The 21,159-nt window shown below is 41.5% G+C and overlaps 1 protein-coding gene across 4 annotated transcripts in view; it reads left to right on the top strand.

The window, feature by feature from the left end:
• Positions 1-1,408: 1,408 nt before the first annotated feature.
• Positions 1,409-21,159, top strand: part of EPHA4 (EPH receptor A4) — a 72,340-nt gene continuing 52,589 nt past the window's right edge. For 2 of the 4 annotated variants that reach the window (XM_069727657.1, XM_069727655.1), the window contains exons 1-3: positions 1,409-1,602; positions 8,810-8,877; positions 10,564-11,227. In XM_069727657.1, the coding sequence (XP_069583758.1) occupies positions 1,509-1,602; positions 8,810-8,877; positions 10,564-11,227 (826 nt within the window). In that variant the 5' untranslated portion in view covers positions 1,409-1,508. The remainder of the gene's footprint in view (positions 1,603-8,809; positions 8,878-10,563; positions 11,228-21,159) is intronic. The other 2 variants (XM_069727658.1, XM_069727656.1) reach the window with 1 other exon arrangement.

Here is a 21,159-nt window from a genome sequence, read left to right as displayed (position 1 = left end):
ATATAAACTTGTATATATATATATACTGTACATATACACACGGTACTCTCTATATATACTGTACATGTACACACAGTACTCTATATACTGTACATATACACACGGTACTCTCTCTATATACTGTACATGTACACACAGTACTATATATATATACTGTACATATACACACAGTACTATATATACTGTACATGTACACACAGTACTATATATATATATATATACTGTACATATACACACGGTACTCTCTATATATACTGTACACACAGTACTATATATATACTTGTATATAAATATATATATACTGTACATATACACACGGTACTCTCTATATATACTGTACATGTACACACAGTACTATATATATACTTGCAGGGGTGTAACTACAACAGGTGCAGAGGTTGCAATCGCACCCGGGCCCTGGAGCCTAGGGGGCCCTAAAACTCCTTTTGGCCTATAGAAAAAGAATATTGCTGTTATAGATTTAAACTATTTGAGGGCCCTGTTGGAGCTTTTGCATTGGGGCCCATGAGTTTCAAGTTACGCCACTGTATACTTGTATATATTTATATACTGTACATATACACACGGTACTCTCTATATATATTGTACACACAGTACTATATATATACTTGTATATAAATATATACATACTGTACATATACACACGGTACTCTCTATATATACTGTACATGTACACACAGTACTATATATATAATTGTATATATATATACTGTACATATACACACGGTACTCTCTATATATACTGTACACACAGTACTATATATATACTTGTATATAAATATATATATACTGTACATATACACACGGTACTCTCTATATATACTGTACATGTACATACAGTACTATATATATACTTGTATATATATATATATACTGTACATATACACACGGTACTCTATATATACTGTACAAGTACACACAGTACTATATATATACTTGTATATATATATATATATATACTGTACATATACACACGGTACTCTCTATATATACTGTACAAGTACACACAGTACTATACATATACTTGTATATATATATACTGTACATATACACACGGTACTCTCTATATATACTGTACACACAGTACTATATATATACTTATATATATATACTGTACATATACACACTATATGTATATACATGTACACACAGTAGGATTACACAGCGCGCTCTGCACCGCGCTCCTAGTCTGTCCCTGTCTCCCTCAGTCTGACGGGCCAGTCCACTGAGTCCAGGTAAATGGGGCGGGGTTTGGTATTCCGTCTCCTTTTTCCCCGCCCCCGTCACTGTAATTGGCTGGAGGAGGGTTGAGTGAAGGAAAAGCCCCGAGGCCCCGCCCCCCTGGCGATGTCTTGCAGCCGCACTAAAACTTGAAGCCTTTATTCCACTGGGATACTGCAGGGAAGCGGAGCGGGCGCAGAGTGCAGTCCCATCATCCTCATCATCATCCTCATCCTCCTCCTCCGGCCACAGCTCCAGCAGCCGCCATGGCTGGGATTATTGTACACTGCTTCTTGTCTTCTCTGCTCTTTGGCTTCACTTGTGCAGTTACAGGATCTAGGATCTATCCAGCCAGTGAAGGTAAGCCCGGGATCTCTGCCGATCACTACTGCTCCGCGGATCCTCTGTGCACGGAGCTTTTGGGTCAGGAATCCTGGGGACCCTGAGAAAGTGGATTTATGGAGATCTCACGGATCTACAGAAGTTTCTCCCGGACGAGGAGCTCCGTGCAAGGACAAAGTTTCCCGCGATGGCTCCGGTGGATGCACGAGAAGTTGGATGTCGCCCTGATCTGGATCGTCAGCCGCACTCCTGGGTGCCGAGACAGCTCTGCGCCGTGTGCAAGGGCAAACTAGATGTGTATGCGGATTACTGGAGGGATAGCCTGCTCACATAGATGTGGATGCGGATTACTGGAGGGATAGCCTGCTCACATAGATGTGGATGCGGATTACTGGAGGGATAGCCTGCTCACATAGATGTGGATGCGGATTACTGGAGGGATAGCCTGCTCACATAGATGTGGATGCGGATTACTGGAGGGATAGCCTGCTCACATAGATGTGGATGCGGATTACTGGAGGGATAGCCTGCTCACATAGATGTGGATGCGGATTACTGGAGGGATAGCCTGCTCACATAGATGTGTATGCGGATTACTGGAGGAATAGCCTGCTCACATAGATGTGGATGCGGATTACTGGAGGGATAGCCTGCTCACATAGATGTGGATGCGGATTACTGGAGGGATAGCCTGCTCACATAGATGTGGATGCGGATTACTGGAGGGATAGCCTGCTCACATAGATGTGGATGCGGATTACTGGAGGGATAGCCTGCTCACATAGATGTGGATGCGGATTACTGGAGGGATAGCCTGCTCACATAGATGTGGATGCGGATTACTGGAGGGATAGCCTGCTCACATAGATGTGGATGCGGATTACTGGAGGGATAGCCTGCTCACATAGATGTGGATGCGGATTACTGGAGGGATAGCCTGCTCACATAGATGTGTATGCGGATTACTGGAGGGATAGCCTGCTCACATAGATGTGGATGCGGATTACTGGAGGGATAGCCTGCTCACATAGATGTGGATGCGGATTACTGGAGGGATAGCCTGCTCACATAGATGTGGATGCGGATTACTGGAGGGATAGCCTGCTCACATAGATGTGGATGCGGATTACTGGAGGGATAGCCTGCTCACATAGATGTGGATGCGGATTACTGGAGGGATAGCCTGCTCACATAGATGTGGATGCGGATTACTGGAGGGATAGCCTGCTCACATAGATGTGGATGCGGATTACTGGAGGGATAGCCTGCTCACATAGATGTGGATGCGGATTACTGGAGGGATAGCCTGCTCACATAGATGTGGATGCGGATTACTGGAGGGATAGCCTGCTCACATAGATGTGGATGCGGATTACTGGAGGGATAGCCTGCTCACATAGATGTGTATGCGATTTACTGGAGGGATAGCCTGCTCACATAGATGTGGATGCGGATTACTGGAGGGATAGCCTGCTCACATAGATGTGGATGCGGATTACTGGAGGGATAGCCTGCTCACATAGATGTGGATGCGGATTACTGGAGGGATAGCCTGCTCACATAGATGTGGATGCGATTTACTGGAGGGATAGCCTGCTCACATAGATGTGGATGCGGATTACTGGAGGGATAGCCTGCTCACATAGATGTGTATGCGATTTACTGGAGGGATAGCCTGCTCACATAGATGTGGATGCGGATTACTGGAGGGATAGCCTGCTCACATAGATGTGGATGCGGATTACTGGAGGGATAGCCTGCTCACATAGATGTGGATGCGGATTACTGGAGGGATAGCCTGCTCACATAGATGTGTATGCGGATTACTGGAGGGATAGCCTGCTCACATAGATGTGTATGCGGATTACTGGAGGGATAGCCTGCTCACATAGATGTGGATGCGGATTACTGGAGGGATAGCCTGCTCACATAGATGTGGATGCTATGTGTATGGAGATTATTACACTGCACTGATTATACGTGGCTGTGCGCATTCAGATTATTACACTGCGCTATGTATATACAGATTAGAGGTATAGGCTGCAGAGATTACATGTGGATTACTATGTGTGTGTATATGTATATATATATATAGATTACTAAAGGTATAGGATGCACAGATTACATGTGGGTTACTATGTATATATATGTATATATACAGATTACTAGAGGTGTAGGCGGCACAGATTATATGTGGATTACTATGTGTATATATATATATGTATATATATATATATATATATATATATATATATATATATATACAGATTACTAGAGGTATAGGCTGCACAGATTATATGTGGATTACTATGTGTGTATATATACAGATTACTAGAGGTATTGGCGGCACAGATTACATGTGGATGGCTATGTGTGTACAGATTATATGTGGCTGTGCATATTCAGATTATTAGACTGCACTATGTATATATACAGATTACTAGAGGTCTTCACTGCACAGATTAAATGTGAATTACTATACTATATACAGATTACTAGAGGTATAGGTGGCACAGCTTCTATGTGCATTGCTATGTATGTATGCAGATTACCACACTACACCATGTATATACCTGGATTACTATGTATATATGCAGATTACCAGGCTGCACCGTGTCTATGTAGATTACTACCTGACTATGTGGATTGCTAGATCCCAGGGATGTTCAGACGTGGTGATGTAAAGATGCGCTTTGGAAGACTATATAGATGACTAGTGGATCTATTCTGAGAATTCGACATGTTCTTGTGGATGAAGAGATCTAAATGTGGAAAACTGGATTACTAGAGAGAGAGAGTAGGATGTGTTTCCACTACATTGTATGGGACACTGATGTCTGTGTATGCAGAATACTAGCCTGTGTCCTATATTACAGTAGATGATCAGCAGATGACTGTGTGACCCTAGAAGATGTGTGCAGTGTGTGCTACATAGCTGGTGGAATAATAGAGGCATATATGTATTATGGGGGGAAATCTAGAATACATATAATAATTTGTGATACTGGAAATATCTGTAAATATCTGTATATTGGGGTACTGTGATATATCACTGGATTACCAGATTATTAGGCTGCATGGTGTTAATGTGGATTACTCGATTATTAGGATGTATAATGTTTATTTGGATTACTAGATAATTGGGATGAAGGATGTGTATGTGGATTATTAGATTGAATTATGCCTATTTAGATTACTGGATTTGGTGGTACTCGATGTCTGTGGAGTATGGGGTCTTTCTGCAGGGCATGAGATGCATTTGGTTATATATAATTGTATATAACCAGGGCTGTGTACTGTGTGCAGGCTGCAATACCCGGGCACTGCCCACCCTGTGCCCAGGGGAATCCAGTGTGAGTGCGGTCAGTGGGGTGCCAGCTCCCTGTATTCTCCCCGGGTGGTGCGCCTTCTGCAAAGCCAGATTAGTTAGTTAATGTGGATGCATGAAATCATACAAGTAGATAGAGAGAGCTCTGTTAGTAGATTGAGGGTATATAGCTTTATATTGGGGTGTATCTGGGGGTATATAGCTTTATATTGGGGTGTATCTTGGGGTATATAGCTTTATATTAGGGTGTATCTGGGGGTATATAGCTTTATATTGGGGTGTATCTTGGGGTATATAGCTTTATATTAGGGTGTATCTGGGGGTATATAGCTTTATATTGGGGTGTATCTGGGGGTATATAGCTTTATGCTATGGTGTATCTGGGGGTATATAGCTTAATGTTAGGGTGTATCTGGGGGTATATAGCTTTATATTAGGGTGTATCTGGGGGTATATAGCTTTATATTGGGGTGTATTTGGAGGTATATAGCTTTATGTTATGGTGTATCTGGGGGTATATAGCTTTATATTGGGGTGTATCTGGGGGTATATAGCTATATATTAGGGTGTATCTGGGGGTATATAGCTTTATATTGGGGTGTATCTTGGGGTATATAGCTTTATATTAGGGTGTATCTGGGGGTATATAGCTTTATATTGGGGTGTATCTTGGGGTATATAGCTTTATATTAGGGTGTATCTGGGGGTATATAGCTTTATATTGGGGTGTATCTGGGGGTATATAGCTTTATGCTATGGTGTATCTGGGGGTATATAGCTTAATGTTAGGGTGTATCTGGGGGTATATAGCTTTATATTAGGGTGTATCTGGGGGTATATAGCTTTATATTGGGGTGTATTTGGAGGTATATAGCTTTATGTTATGGTGTATCTGGGGGTATATAGCTTTATATTGGGGTGTATCTGGGGGTATATAGCTATATATTAGGGTGTATCTGGGGGTATATAGCTTTATATTGGGGTGTATTTGGGGGTATATAGCTTTATGCTATGGTGTATCTGGGGGTATATAGCTTTATATTGGGGTGTATCTTGGGGTATATAGCTTTATATTAGGGTGTATCTGGGGGTATATAGCTTTATATTGGGGTGTATCTGGGGGTATATAGCTTTATGCTATGGTGTATCTGGGGGTATATAGCTTTATATTGGGGTGTATCTGGGGGTATATAGCTTTATGCTATGGTGTATCTGGGGGTATATAGCTTAATGTTAGGGTGTATCTGGGGGTATATAGCTTTATTTTAGGGTGTATCTGGGGTATATAGCTTTATGCTAGGGTGTATCTGGGGTATATAGCTTTATTTTAGGGTGTATCTGGGGTATATAGCTTTATGCTATGGTGTATCTGGGGGTATATAGCTTTATATTAGGGTGTATCTGGGGTATATAGCTTTATATTGGGGTGTATCTGGGGGTATATAGCTTTATATTAGGGTGTATCTGGGGGTATATAGCTTTATTTTGGGGTATAAAATTGGGGTATTTAGCTGTATATTATGGTTTATCTGGGGATATATTATCTTTATATTGGACTGTATTAGGGTCATATAGCTTTTTATTGGACTGTATCTGGGGCATATATCTTTATATTGGAGTTTTATCTGGGGGGTATATAGCTTTATATTGGGGTTTATCTCTGGGTATATTGCTTTATATTGGGGTGTATCTGGGGCATATAACTTTACATTAGGATGTATCTGGGGGTATATAGCTTTATAATAGGCTGTATCTGGGCATATAGCCTTATATTAGGGTGTATCTAGGGCATACAGCTTTGCACTCGGGTGTATCTAGGGCATATAACTTTGCATTTGGGACATATGGCTTTGTTCTGGGGCAAATAGCTTTATATTGTGTCTATCTGGGGGCAAATAGCTTTTTATTAGGGTGCATCTAGGGCATATATCTTTATAATAGGGTGTATCTAGGGCACATAGCTTTGTACTGGGGTGTATCTGGGGGCACATAGCCTTATATTAGGGTGAATCTGGGGCATATAGCTTTGTACTAAGGTGTTTCTAGGGCATAAAGCTTTGCATTGGGTACATATAGCTTTGTACTGGGTTGTATCTTGGGTATATAGCTTTATATTGTGTCTATCTGGGGTATATAGCTTTGTACTGGGTTGTATCTGGGGCATATAGCTTTATTTTGGAGTGTATCTGGGGCATATAGCTTTATTTTGGAGTGTATCTGGGGCATATAGCTTTATTTTGGGGTGTATCTAGGGCATACAGCTTTGTACTGGGGTGTATCTAGGGCATACAGCTTTGTGCTGGGGTGTATTTGGGGACATGCAGCGGTGTATCGGGGCCGTGTGCTCACATACAGCTGTGTGTTGCATTATTGCGCTGTGGTGATTATATCCCAGCACTCATCCTCCAGGGTCGGCACACGGGGCAGTGAGTGGCTCCATTCCTCTACTGTCCGGTATGGCGGGAGCCTCCTGCTCTCACTGTCCTCTCTGTACTTGGTCATAGAATGTTTGGGGCTTTGTAAAAGGTGTAAATGACCTTGTATCTCATTTATATAGAAACTCCAAAGATGCGTCTGTGGTTATCTGTGTGTAATCGTCTATGTCCGTCCTCACATTCTGTAATGGTTGGTGATGATGTATTACAGGCCTCTGTGTCTTCACATAGTGCTGGTATTAGGTGGCGTCTGCTTTTTGTGAGATGTGGAGCTTTGTGCCCATGGTGAACTTGGCAGCCATAAAGTTGCACTGGAGGCGGTGTGAATGCCGGTCACGTCTGCTTTCTCTTTCCCCTTATTCCCTCTTTTTTGTATAAAATGAGGCTCATTGTTCTCATTGTATGTCCATTTACCTTATAAGAATCTAGATGGATGGAGGTTTCAGGGCGGCTGAGCAAGAGCGGGGTCTGAAGAAAGGTCCTGGAGATAGAGGACTGTAATGCTGAAGAATAATAGACAATGAATATCTATGGGTCATATTACTGCCTTGTGAGGACTCTGCTTCTATCTATCTATCTATCTATCTATCTATCTATCTATCTATCTATCTATCTATCTATCTATCATCTATCTATCTATCATCTATCTATTATATACCTATTATCTATTTATCTATCTATTATCTATTTATCTACTATATATTATCTATCTATCTATTATATATCTATTATCTACTATCTATCTATTATCTATCTTTTGTCTACTATCTATCTATCTAGTATCTATCGATAGATCTATCTATTATCTATTTATCTACTATATATTATCTATTTATCTATCTAATATCTATCTATCTATCTATCTATCTATCTATCTATCTATCTATCTATCTATCTATCTATCTATCTATCTATCTATCTATCTATCTATCTATCTATCCTTCCATTCCAATAGTAGCTAAATGCCAGAATTGTCAGCAGTGATAATTGTATTTCATCTGAGATACACAATTCTCATTAATTTCTTGCAGATCCATATTCTATACATTTCTCCATATGGCCAGAAATAAATAAGTCTTTCTATATTTTTTAACAAAGGAACATTTTTATTATAGAAATGAGTTGAGTAGCTGACTGTGTGCACACATTATATTAGTACGTCTAATATATATATATATATATATATACATAGATAGATTTATGTATTTGGACTTGTAAGTTGAAAAACATGGTATATATTGATATAGAAACTAGAATGATTGCAGTGCTACCAGAAGCAGAGGTGCAGTACCATATAATATTCCAAGATGGAGCACGTAGACTATTGTAAGCCCTAATATTCCAAGATGGAGCTTCCAGATTTAACCATTTCTGCGCACTCTCCCAACATGGAGTTCCTAGACTGTTGTGCATGCTTCCTTGTCGATGTCACTCACAAGTGTCCACGCTCTTCTCTTTGCAGTTACCCTCCTGGACTCCAGGTCTGTGCAGGGAGAACTTGGCTGGATAGCTAGTCCTTTAGAAGGAGGGGTAAGTCCTTGATTTTGTACAGTTCGGAGAAGGTAATGGGATGATTGACCCTTTGTGATTCACATGGGCTCATTTCGGGCTGATTATACAGAGTGGCCTATTACCTCTGCAGTTCTCCATATCAATTACCTTTTTCTGGGCCTGAAACTCTATATTTTAGTGGGATAACTATCACCGACAAATGAAGCATTTTTTTTAAAATGAGTGAATACTAAGATGATATTGGATCACCTGCCAGAATAGGAAGCAGTATATGGTTATCCATGCCAGGAATGTCTTTCATGTTATTTCTGTTCCACCATTAGACGGTGATGGATGTTAATGTTCCAGATTGGTCAATATTATAACTATCACATGTTGTATAATATTAACCCTCCTTGGATTCTGAACTTGACTTGTGATGGTGCATAAATGACAGATATACGAGAATTAAATGTGAATAGATGTCTTTCCATAAGTCATCCATAGGGGAGATGGGTCTAGTGCATATACGGCCCCTATAGCTGGTCTACTGTCTCACGTCTCCGGTTGATGCAATGGTCGGAGGAGATTTCAGGGCCCAGGATGACTGACAGGCAGCTGGCATCAGATCCAGCATATATTTGCTTGCCGATTGTTGGAGGCTTTACATTTCCGTAGCCCATGGGGCTTTTGTTCAGAAGCAGCCTGTCCTTTTCCCACACGAGCCATGCTGGAGATCGGCGAGACTGAATCCCATACATTTCACGTTTCTCCTCCATCTGATGGTTGTTCATTATGACCTTGTGGAACATCAACATTTATCTCCTGAATCTTCTAAACCCTAACATTATTCTGCGGCCTAATAATGGCAAATCCCTTCAAGGGATGGATCACTCGTCATGCACCATATTAGTAGATTGTCCAGTCTTGGTCCTTGGCCTCCACATCATTGATAGAAGAGCGTCCTTCAAGATTGTTCTGTGCCTAGAATACACTGTAAACCTGTATATTTTTGACTCTCTGTTTTATCCATTTTACATCTCTGCATCAGTTAGGGTTTTTATTTAGTTTTTTTTTGCCAGATATTCCAGCCCTGCATTATAAATAGACGTTTAATCTTGGCAGTAACCTATAACTTGACATAATCTGAATGTCTTGCGTTATTGGTAATATCCAGACTGTCAGGGCTACTGTAATAGTTAAGTGATGCTGATTTCACTTGCCACTCTCCTGTCTCCCTGAGGATATGACAATTTCCTCCAAACCCCGCATACGTACTCTGGCTATTTATATACTGCTAGTGAAAAATTTAATAGTACATGGACAGTCAGACATCCTTTTTAGTTCTTTCCCAGTCTTCGCTCAGGTTCTCCAGTGAGAGAATGAATACAATTTTATACCAAAGTTTTCTTAAATATTATAGTTTTTTTGGGGGGTGAACATGGGGATTTTTCACAGGACCTGTTTTCCATAAGGAAGACTGAGACAATAGAATTCGAGTTCGGATCCAAGGGTTCATTTTTTAATGTTAAGCTTGAGATCTGTGACGAATGGGTTCAGTTAGTATTAGATTTTCTTTTTTTTAAATCAACCCGCTCTTTATTTTTTGTGTCCAACAGAGGGTGCTAGAAAGGGGTTCTATGGTTTGACTACGGTTTCTTATTAGTTGTTCTGCCAATGATATATAATAGAAAACAGGGTTTCTAATGACTAATTTTATTGCAGTGGGAAGAGGTAAGCATTATGGATGAGAAGAACACGCCTATCCGAACTTATCAAGTTTGCAATGTAATGGAGCCAAGCCAGAATAACTGGTTAAGGACTGACTGGATCCCGAGAAGTGGGGCACAGAGAGTCTATGTTGAGATTAAGTTCACTTTAAGAGACTGTAATAGCTTGCCCGGAGTGATGGGCACATGCAAAGAGACCTTCAATTTGTACTATTATGAATCCAACAATGATAAGGAACGCTATATCCGCGAAACCCAATATATGAAAATTGACACGATTGCAGCCGACGAGAGCTTCACTCAGGTGGACATTGGAGACAGAATTATGAAGCTCAACACGGAGGTCAGAGACGTGGGTCCACTAAGTATGGAGGGCTTCTACCTGGCTTTCCAGGATGTGGGAGCATGCATTGCTCTTGTGTCAGTTCGTGTTTTCTACAAGAAATGTCCATTGACTGTTCGAAACTTGGCCCAGTTCCCTGACACCATCACAGGGGCTGACACCTCTTCACTGGTGGAAGTGCGGGGTTCTTGTGTCAATAACTCAGAAGAGAAAGAAGTGCCTAAGATGTATTGTGGAGCTGACGGAGAGTGGCTGGTTCCTATTGGGAACTGCCTATGTAATGCTGGGTATGAGGAGCGCAACGGAGGGTGTCAAGGTAAGAAACTCATCTGTATGTTTCCATCTGGTATTAAATGGTGTAATTGAATCTGACATAAGACGAATAGAAACAAGCCATTAATTAGCAGATCCCCTGGGAGGGCTGTTGACAGAAGGGTTGTACGCACAAGGCCAAGAGGTCCAGGTGGCAAGGGCTGGCACGGAAGGTAGAATGAACACATGGCATGGCAGAAGGAAGGGAGATACAGTCAAGTACTGGCTGAGTGCATATGACTATGAATGAACCATTGTCCTATCCAAAAAGTATATAATTTGGCTGGATGAGCTAAATTCTAACTATAACCACCTTGTAATACACCATTAAGTCTTAAGGAACATAGTTGATATATTAAAAGGACTTACTTAGGCCTTAATAACTAAGAAATTCACCCAATTATCCCCGTGTACATGATGCATCTTAAATATCCATGTTGTTATGTTGATCATATCTTTGTCTTGGGTTAAAAAATTGGGATCAAGGTCTGGATTTTTTTTTTGGCATTTGAGTTGTCCAAGAGAACAATCGATTGTCTTACCGCGGATTCTCTTCTGTTGGATCCATTGTGTGTGGCACATTGGTTGGTGTTGCCCAATGTGTACTGTGGGGTGTTAGTTTATCTGATGATATAAAAAAAATATATACTTGACAAATGATAATTTTTTTCAACCAAAAAAATACATTGGTCTGCTAATGAAATAGGTTTTTCTAAGAAGCCACAGGTTGCCTGAGATCCGTTTAATTGGAAGAACTGTGAACTGCTTTTAAGTCTTGCCACCCTTTTGTAGCCCAGAGTGCCATAATCCCAGCACAGGTCCTTAAGCAAATTACTTAGGGTTCAGTTCTCTTGTAAAGCATTTATGGCACCAGTCTTTAATTGATTCAGGCTTCAAACCCTGTGCCTGATGATGTTGTGTGGAAACCTCTGATTAGGAGAAGATCATTAGCAGGCCAAATAGAAAACTCAAAGTGCACATAGACCTATCCACAGATAGTAGATATGCATAGATACATTTTATGCTCCATACTGCTATATGTATCTCATTGTTTATGGCCTGAGCTTTGTCGGTAATATTGCGTTTGATGGCTGCAGCATCTGGCATGCCGGACACCATTTGGCTGACTTTGTATCATGCCCCTACTCGCTCCATGATGTCAGGGCACTGTGCCTGTTATTAAATTATCTGCATTCATTCCATCTCTCGGGGATTTCCATCTTCTATGTCCAGTTTGGTCATAGATCTTATACAGATGAAAGCTATGGGCGTAATTTTTTAGAAAATTAATTGTCCCAGTGAGAGGATAAGAAAGATACACCAGCCTGGAGGTTGTGACCCCTGCTAGCAGGTTTTCCCTTTACTGTCCATAGGAGGTTGGACACAAGCAGACTGAAGACAAGAAGGAGGTCCTGGGGTCATTCAATCCCTCATCTATCTTTCTCCTGTCATTCCCCGAGTCACAGCCAAAGATTGATTGAAATCTTCAGTTTGACAAAGGCCGCTGGCTCTCCGTGGTGGACATGGGGTCAGGGGCAGAGAATCTCAGATCTGAAGGCTGTTGAAAACTACTTCATTGGTTTAGGGGCATCAGAAACACATTGATCCTGGGTCAAGTAGTCAAATACACGCTCCCTTGTCTACAGTTACCTGATTAAGTCTAAGATATAATGTTTGTTGTAGGCCTGAAGCTATTCAGATATATTTATGATCTTCCACCGTCCTTGTAAAATCTGTCCTCATATCTGGCCATCCCTGATCTTATCCGTGATGTTGAGTGAAAGCAATGACACGTTGTGATTCTATCTGCGCGGAAAGATAAGTAGCAACAAGACGAAAGCACTTGGCCTGTAACCTGAGACATTTCTGATTTTTGAAGTCTATTTGCCCCTTGCATACATGTGGTTTATTCTGGACATATTTTTCTGCAGATCATCTTTTTTTTAGTCACACCTGCTGTAAATGTATGGGTGTGACCACCACAGGCTCCAGGTCGTTAGCAGAACTCATCAAATGTAACATTATCTGACAGTGATTGGCAGATAAAAATCTCATGTGTATGGCCCGCTTTACATATGGATGCAGCTTCGCTTCAGTCTCACATAGGAAGTTGCTCATAGTATGACATTAGCCCTTTTTATGTTCTTATATGAGACGATGTCCATTCTAAAGGGTTCATTATTATTATTGCTACACAGGAATTTTCATTGGATTTTTTTTTTTGTAGTTTAAACTGAGTCTCCCCCCACCAATTCTCGAACAGTTTTTTTTATTTCTTCTGCACTCCCTCATTCTGAAGCTATGCCCCCAGTAATAAAGAGGCAAATTTTCCCTACAGCCAACTGGGCGTATACCACAGAAGTCCCTCGTGGGTGTGGCTGTGTATTGATTGGGCGGTATCAGAGTTCTGTGGTATGAGCCCTCGCGGGCAGGGTCCTCTCTCCTCCTGTACCAGTTGTTACCTGTATTGTTTAAGAATATTGTACTTGTTTTTATTATGTATACCCCTCCTCACATGTAAAGTGCCATGGAATAAATGGCACTATAATAATAAATAATAATAATAATAATAATACATCCATTTGGTTGAAAGAAAAATTTACACCATTATTATTGGGGCAAAATCTAAGAAATGAGTTGGAGCTTAAAAGCTGGCATATGAGTAATGTTTAAGAGCATGTTCACACCCGTGGCCATTTCAAAGACAAAACCTCCCAAAAAAACAAAATGAGCATATACCCTGTACTAAGTAAATACTAATAGTACATATAAACATAAACAATATAGGGCACCTTGTCTACACTATTTCGATGAAAAAAGCCTAAAAACCCCCTTTCTGACCTAGGCATTTCATCAAAATAGCTTCCCATGAACAGTACGGGCCCCTGTCCTGCTCTGCCCTTATCTACATTGAGATCAGCTGATGCAGGGTGAGGGTTTGATACTAGAGACAGGATAGGCCTGCCCCGGTTGGGTACACCTTGTCGCGGTTGGATGGCTTTTCCACTTTTTTGATCCAAATAGTGTTGACTGGGTGCACCATGCTGTTTACATGGACAGTGTGGTGGCTCAGTGGTTAGCACTGCGGCCTTGCAGCGCTGGGGTCCTGGGTTCAAATCCCACCAAGGACAACATCTGCAAGGAGTTTGTCTGTTCTCCCCGTGTTTGCGTGGGTTTCCTCCTGGTTCTCCGGTTTCCTCCCACATTCCAAAGACATACTGATAGGGAATCTAGATTGTGAGCCCCATCGGGGACAGTGATGATAATATGTGCAAAACTGTAAATATGTTAGCGCTATATAAAAATAAATATTATTATTACATGTACTATTGCTATTTACTGAAGGGTTTATGTTAATTTTGTTTTTTTCTTGGGCTTTGTTATTATTATCGGCGGTCATAACTTTGGAACGGATGGACACAAAAGAAAGAGTAAAACTGTTCCAGAATCAGATTAGCGACAACAATTGGAGTAGAGACTGTTTAAATAAAAAAAATAAATCCAGTGGAAGGTCGTCGACGTGTAGTAAGGACTCATTTCAGTGGAGCAGCAGGTGAATAATACTCAGCTTTGCAAACGATAACTTGTCTAACTACATGTTGATATCATGAATATTCACGAGTCTCATCACCCATACCAAATATACTGTCTAGGAAACCATTTCTATGTGTTATCTTTTTTTCCCTTTTGTGCCTTCTGTCCTACTGAATGGAGACAGTCAGCTGTCCGCAGAGCTTCTCCCATTCTTCTATGGCATGGCAATGGTTTTCCATTTACATATTGTATATGATTCTTTGTCTATGTTCCCGAATGGGGATATACATAGTTTTTATAGGATTGAGGCCTAACCCCCCTAAGTATTGAGGCCCCGCCTGATTGGCATCAAATGCAAATAGATTCCATTGACAAGTTCAGAACGAGGGGGGGGTGGGGGGGTGTATGGAAGTTTGCCTCTGCTCTTTTTAAATCTGTGGCTTCCACCCCCTGAGAGAATGTAAGGCGGTCCACAATAGGCTTTTCCCCTGTGTCTTTATGTTTAGTTTTATAGAGCAGCAAGCCATTGGTATGGGAGATTTTTTTGTTGGAAAGGAGGGAGGTTTGTAGGGGTTTACATTTATTCGCTTTTTAATAAGGGGCGAACCACAGGATAAACAGTAATTAGGACACCAAGCAGGCTCGCTGAGCCGATCTAAGTTTTTTATTCCTGTCAGCATGAAGTCTAAGCGGTTTGCTGGTGGAAAATTGGGTAGAAAGAGGTTTTCTTCGACGGCGCCATAGTTGGATCTTAAGTCTAAGGAACTATAAACCGTACCCGGGGAGCGAGAGCTAACCCTTGCTGTGTATAGCTCCTTCTCCAGGCTCGGTGAACCCTAACGTCTAAACGCAGAGGAGCGAAATTATTCCATCAAGTCATTTAGGAGAACGCAGCACTATGGAGAATATTGTGAACCGGGGGAATGCCTCGACTTGGCTTGGTCTCCTCTTAGGATAGCTACCAACCGCTGGAAAACATAGTCATCGCGTATACAAAAAAAAAGGGAATAGGTTGTAACAGACGTATGAATAGTCCAAGTCGTGATTTTCCAGCGGCGTACTTTGCCTCGGCAGTGACCCTCGTCTGTAAGTCCCTAAAGAAGCCATTCAGGCTTGTGCCAAAAGAAAACAAATTATCTTCCGCAATTGTATTAGCGGGTGGTGCTGCGAACATAATGAATTTTCCAACGTGTTTTCCTGTGGAGGGAGAATAACAAAAATCTGGGGTGAGTTATATTACGAGCTTTCAGCAGTTTTGCTTTGTGGCTGCATTATGAGGGATTTCCCAGTGTCCCATAGGTGCCCCCGAGCCCAATCCTCCCCTCCTTCCATAGCCTGTTTCCAGTTTTGCTCTATGCCTGAACAGCGCAGGAGTAAAGAAAAAACACCCAGAATTCATCTACTATAGAAAATCCGTCTCCTTTTCGGAGTGTGCCAGCAATGGGCCACAACAAGAGCGGGACCATTGCAAATAAATTAGCATGTCAATGCCTGCCTTGAATCAATACTCTTTCTGTTTTTCTGTGCCCCTTTTTTTTTATCACCCCCATCTGCTTTGTGTTTTTGGCACTCTCCTTTCGGTGCCGTGCCACCTTCACCCTCGGTGCAGATTTCTGGCACTGGTTATAGGAAGAAATAGCCCAGATGATCCGTCTGTGCTCGGAAAAGAGGATGTCATTTTATTAGAGCTCCACGGAGCAGAAGCAGAGGCTGCGGTAATAACGGGGGAGACGGTGCTGAAAAAGCCTCATTAACCCTTTTAGACAAGGATTACATTTTATCTAGAAATCGCGGCTCAGGAAGTCGCCATTGGCAGGGTTACAACCTCATGTCACAAGTGATGCAATTTCCCTTAGCCTACAAATCTTCTTTTAAAAGTGAGGGTTTTTTTAATACTAGCTTTAGGCTGTGTTCACTCGTTGCGTTTTTTCAGTGTTTTTTTTTTTTTTGCAAATTTGAAGCCTAGGAGATTTAAGAAATCTCATACACACATTAGTTTTATTTTTCTGATTATTTTGGAAAACTGCAAAGTGTCACTTCTTTCAGGTATCAGATTTTCCTGTCATTCTTTATGCTTTTTTTTTTTCGGGGGGGGGGGCACTAAACCCCTTGCAGCGCTGGGGTCCTGGGTTCAAATCCCACCAAGGATAACATCTGCAAGGAGTTTGTCTGTTCTCCCCATGTTCGGTGGGTTTCCTCCAGGTTCTCCGGTTTCCTCCCACACTCCAAAGACATACTTATAGGGAATCTAGATTGTGAGCCCCAACGGGGTCAGTGATGATAATGTGTGCAAAACTGTAAAGCGCTGCGGAATTTGTTGGCGCTATATAAATAAAGATTATTATTATTTTATCAACATGCACAAAAGACAACAAAAATGTAGTAAGAAAACTTAGCAAAACCTGCTTTTTGTAAGCAACTTCTTTACTGCGAAGAGAGCAGGTTTTGCCTGCTGAAAAAAAACAAAACACAGCAACGTGTGAACATAGCCTTAATAGCAAAACTTCATCTTAGGCCGGTTTCACACGTCAGTGGCTCCGGTACGTGAGGTGACAGTTTCCTCACGTACCGGAGACACTGACTCACGTAGACACATTAAAATCAATGTGTCATTGCACATGTCAGCGTGTTGTCACGGACCGTGTGTCTGTTTGCAAAACACGGAGACATGTCAGTGTTCGTGGAAGCGCACGGATCACACGGACCCATTAAAGTCAATGGGTGCGTGTAAACACGTACCGCACACGGATGTTGTCCGTGTGCGTTTTTCCTGTCATAGGGTTAAAATTGTAAAAATTGTTGCAAGACACGGACACACGTACAGCACACGGACCCTAAAAACGTACTCACACGGATCCCACACGGATGGCTTATGTGAGCACATGGACACACGGATAACTCCGGTACCGGAATTATCTGGACGTGTGAGACTGGCCTTAAGGACTTATTTTTCCAGAAGGTGAAACAGTCAAACACAGATCCCGGCCGTGCCCTCCGCCCCACCGTGTAATCCTGGGCATTGCTTGTCCCATAGGTAATAGGCTGCGGTCAGGACTAGTCATTGCGCTGATCCTCACACAATACATAAAGTGTCCGGTGATTCACAGCCCTGGATCCTGGGTGGAGCGTGGGTCCGGCCTGCGCCACCTCTGACGCTGGCCCCAGCTCTTCATGTTGTGTAGGACCTGCATGTTCTCCTAATCTTCCCCTCCTGCATGCTAAGTACATGTTTGTGCTGTAGTAAAACAAAAACCACTTCCTTCCTCGGTATTTGTCCGATTCTTCCTATTACTGCTACTTGCTGATAAGAATTCATTGCTATTTTCACCTTTCAACTCCCTAAGGGAGTCCAAGCAATTCATTAATATCTGCCGACTCTTTATGGAGGACCATGGGAACTGTAACGCGCCAGTAGTCGTCCTGTTTAACAATTGTTGCTGTTAGAAGCAGAAGAAAACACAATTTACTTACATATTAAACAGTGTATATGTCAGTGATCTACATATTTATTTATTATATATATGTATCTTTTTCCATCATTATTATTTTATAGCTTTTTTTATATACGTAATGAGCTATCTTAGCTGTTTAACTATTAACATTGCGCTACGTAAATGTCCAGTTACCAATCTATCTTTCTAGAAATGTATTATACTCGATAAGGCTATGTTCGCGTGTAGCGCTGTTGCTGCATTATTTTTTTTTTCTGCAGCCAAAACCCCGATCTCTTAGCAAGAAAAATGCTGCTTACAAAACACCCCTTTTTCTGGTATTTTCAAGCCTTTTTGATGCATTGTTTGTGCAGCCTTTTTTGGGTGCTATGTCTGCGGTACATAGTTTCTCTGCGCATTCCGTTTTCTTGTATTCTGCTGTCATAAATCAACTGAAAAGAGCTCAGAAAAAGACAGATAAATGAGTTACAAACCTAGAGCTCGCTGATGGATTTTCAGTTAACTCATTCCGCAGCCCTCAGTGTGCCTGCGGAAGGCAAATGGTGCTACATTTTTTATGAAACCTGTAAATGTTTTGTTAGCCCCAAATACAGGCAAATATTAAGAAAAAAATCACAAGGTTTCACAGCCCTTATAGCCGATGTCAAGATTTTTAATCAGGGCGTAGGATGCGGACCAGTCCTGTACTGTAGAATTCATTCATTGATGCCTTGTTTTCTACTATCTTCTTGAATGTGTTAATGTTATGTTTAGTAAACAAAGCGCCAATTTGCATTTGTAATGTGCAGGTTGTGTAAATAGGATCACAAGCTTTCATGCCCTCGGGTCCCTCTGAGCAGTTGGGGTCCCTTCGAAGGGATGTCAGTTCAGTGGTGTTTGTTACTGTTCACACCTGAAATTGTTGGATATCCTAGACACACATTACCCTAAATAGGAAGTCCTGCAGTGTGATATTTCACTGTACACTGTAAAACAGTTATGGGCACAGTACACACATCTACTTGTCACCTTGGATGACCCCCATGTATATTTGTTTGCCCGGGAAGGAAGTCGGACTGAGGTGTCAGAGGGACATGACCATGTTGTTTGGGCCCTGACACATAGCTCAGATCTGTAGATTGGGGAACATAATGGTCATCACTGTGAAATGAGAACAGATACCAAGTTACAATACCAGTCCAGAAAATACACAAAGCTACAAAGTAGCTGATTACCGTATGTTGTTATTATGTTACTGTTATTATTATGTTATAGCCAAATTCTGATGTACATTATCGCTGGTAGAGAACTTATACCCTCACAAATCAAATGTATCTATATATGTATACATATATATGTGTGTATCTATCCGTAACACTACCACCTAAGCATGGATAAATGGATAACTGCAACACTACAGAAAAATGCGAAGAACCACCAAGCAGTCATAGAATCCAAAATTGTAGCAACTTTATTGAATATATAACAATAAAAACATGTAATATCAGACAACCGGACATGCAGGGCTAAAAGATGGCAACAGAATGTTACCAGCATCAAAAACAGCCCAAGGTTGGGTGTATCACTGAATGGGGGTATACATGTACAAAAATATATAGAATACAAAATATAATACCGTCCATAGACTCATGGAACAGATGTAACCGTTAAGGATAACTAGTGAATGATGATAAAGTTATATGCTCCATGGCTGCAGTGCTGATAAGTAAGTCAGTAATACAGCTATGTGAATATTCTTCTGCCCAATGATGACAGAAGTATTCTAAGAGTGATACCTTTATTGGCTAACCAGAAAGTAATACAGCAAACTTCCATGTATACACACTACCTGATAAAGATGGTAAGTAGCGCAGGGACACCCATCCACCCCGACGCGCGTTTCGGTAATGGTACCTTCCTCAAGGGGCCATGGAGCATATAACTTTATCATTATTCACTAGTTATCCTAAATGGTTACATCTGTTCCAACCTTGGGCTGTTTTTGATGCTGGTGACATTCTGTTGCCATCTTTTAGCCCTGCATGTCCGGTTGTCTGATATGACATGTTTTTATTGTTATATATTCAATAAAGTTGTTACAGTTTTGGATTCTATGACTGCTTGGTGGTTCTTCGCATTTTTATGTTGTGCAACCAATGTAAGAAACCTGACGCCAGATCCATCGGTCCTAATGATTATTTCCAGCATCCTCATGTGGAAAGAATTTAGCCATGAAGACACCTTAGAGATGTCCGCTCATCAGGTGCTCTAGATACTATGCCTGGCTGCTTGTTAATGGGTTATAAGGGTTGTCCACGCACCCTCCCAGAACTCCCTCAGCTGTTGGAACAAGAGGACGATTTATTGCTGGTGAACGACTGCTTCTTGTTTTTCTACATTTGTAATAACCTCCTAATGAGCAGTATAAAGGAAATGTACCGCTGCGGCTTCTCCATTGTTTACACTGCTCCATACACACACGTAATGTTGCACATATAGCAGCACTCTGCTGGGCATTGCAGCTTTTTTTCAATGTTTATCCAAACACAACTTCTACTTTGTGTACAGTCCCCTCAAATAGCTGATTGTCGGGCTGCAGAGAGTCAGATACCCATACCCACCAATCGAATACTGATGGCCTGTCCAAAAAATTCAGGTAACAGAAAAATACCTTCAAGAGTATTAAAATAGTTCAATTTCTCCTCTCTTGTGCCACCTATATGTGGCAATCCTGTAGGTCACTGGCCAGCCCCCTAAAGAGAACATTGCCTTGACTTCTAGCGCAGTCTCCACAGCCAGTGTCCGTACCTTTTGTGAGTAAAACCTCAGACCTGTAGACCAAACAGTTCACCGGTTCACCATGAAGGGTATGTGCACACGTTCAGTTTTTTTCGCGTTTTTTTCATGGTAAAAACGCGATAAAAACGCATTAGAAAAGCGCCTACATATGCATCCTATCATTTAGAATGCA

Source organism: Ranitomeya imitator, chromosome 5 (genome assembly GCF_032444005.1).
Source record: "Ranitomeya imitator isolate aRanImi1 chromosome 5, aRanImi1.pri, whole genome shotgun sequence".
Lineage (NCBI taxonomy): Eukaryota > Metazoa > Chordata > Amphibia > Anura > Dendrobatidae > Ranitomeya > Ranitomeya imitator.
This window is presented reverse-complemented; position numbering and strand designations above follow the sequence as displayed.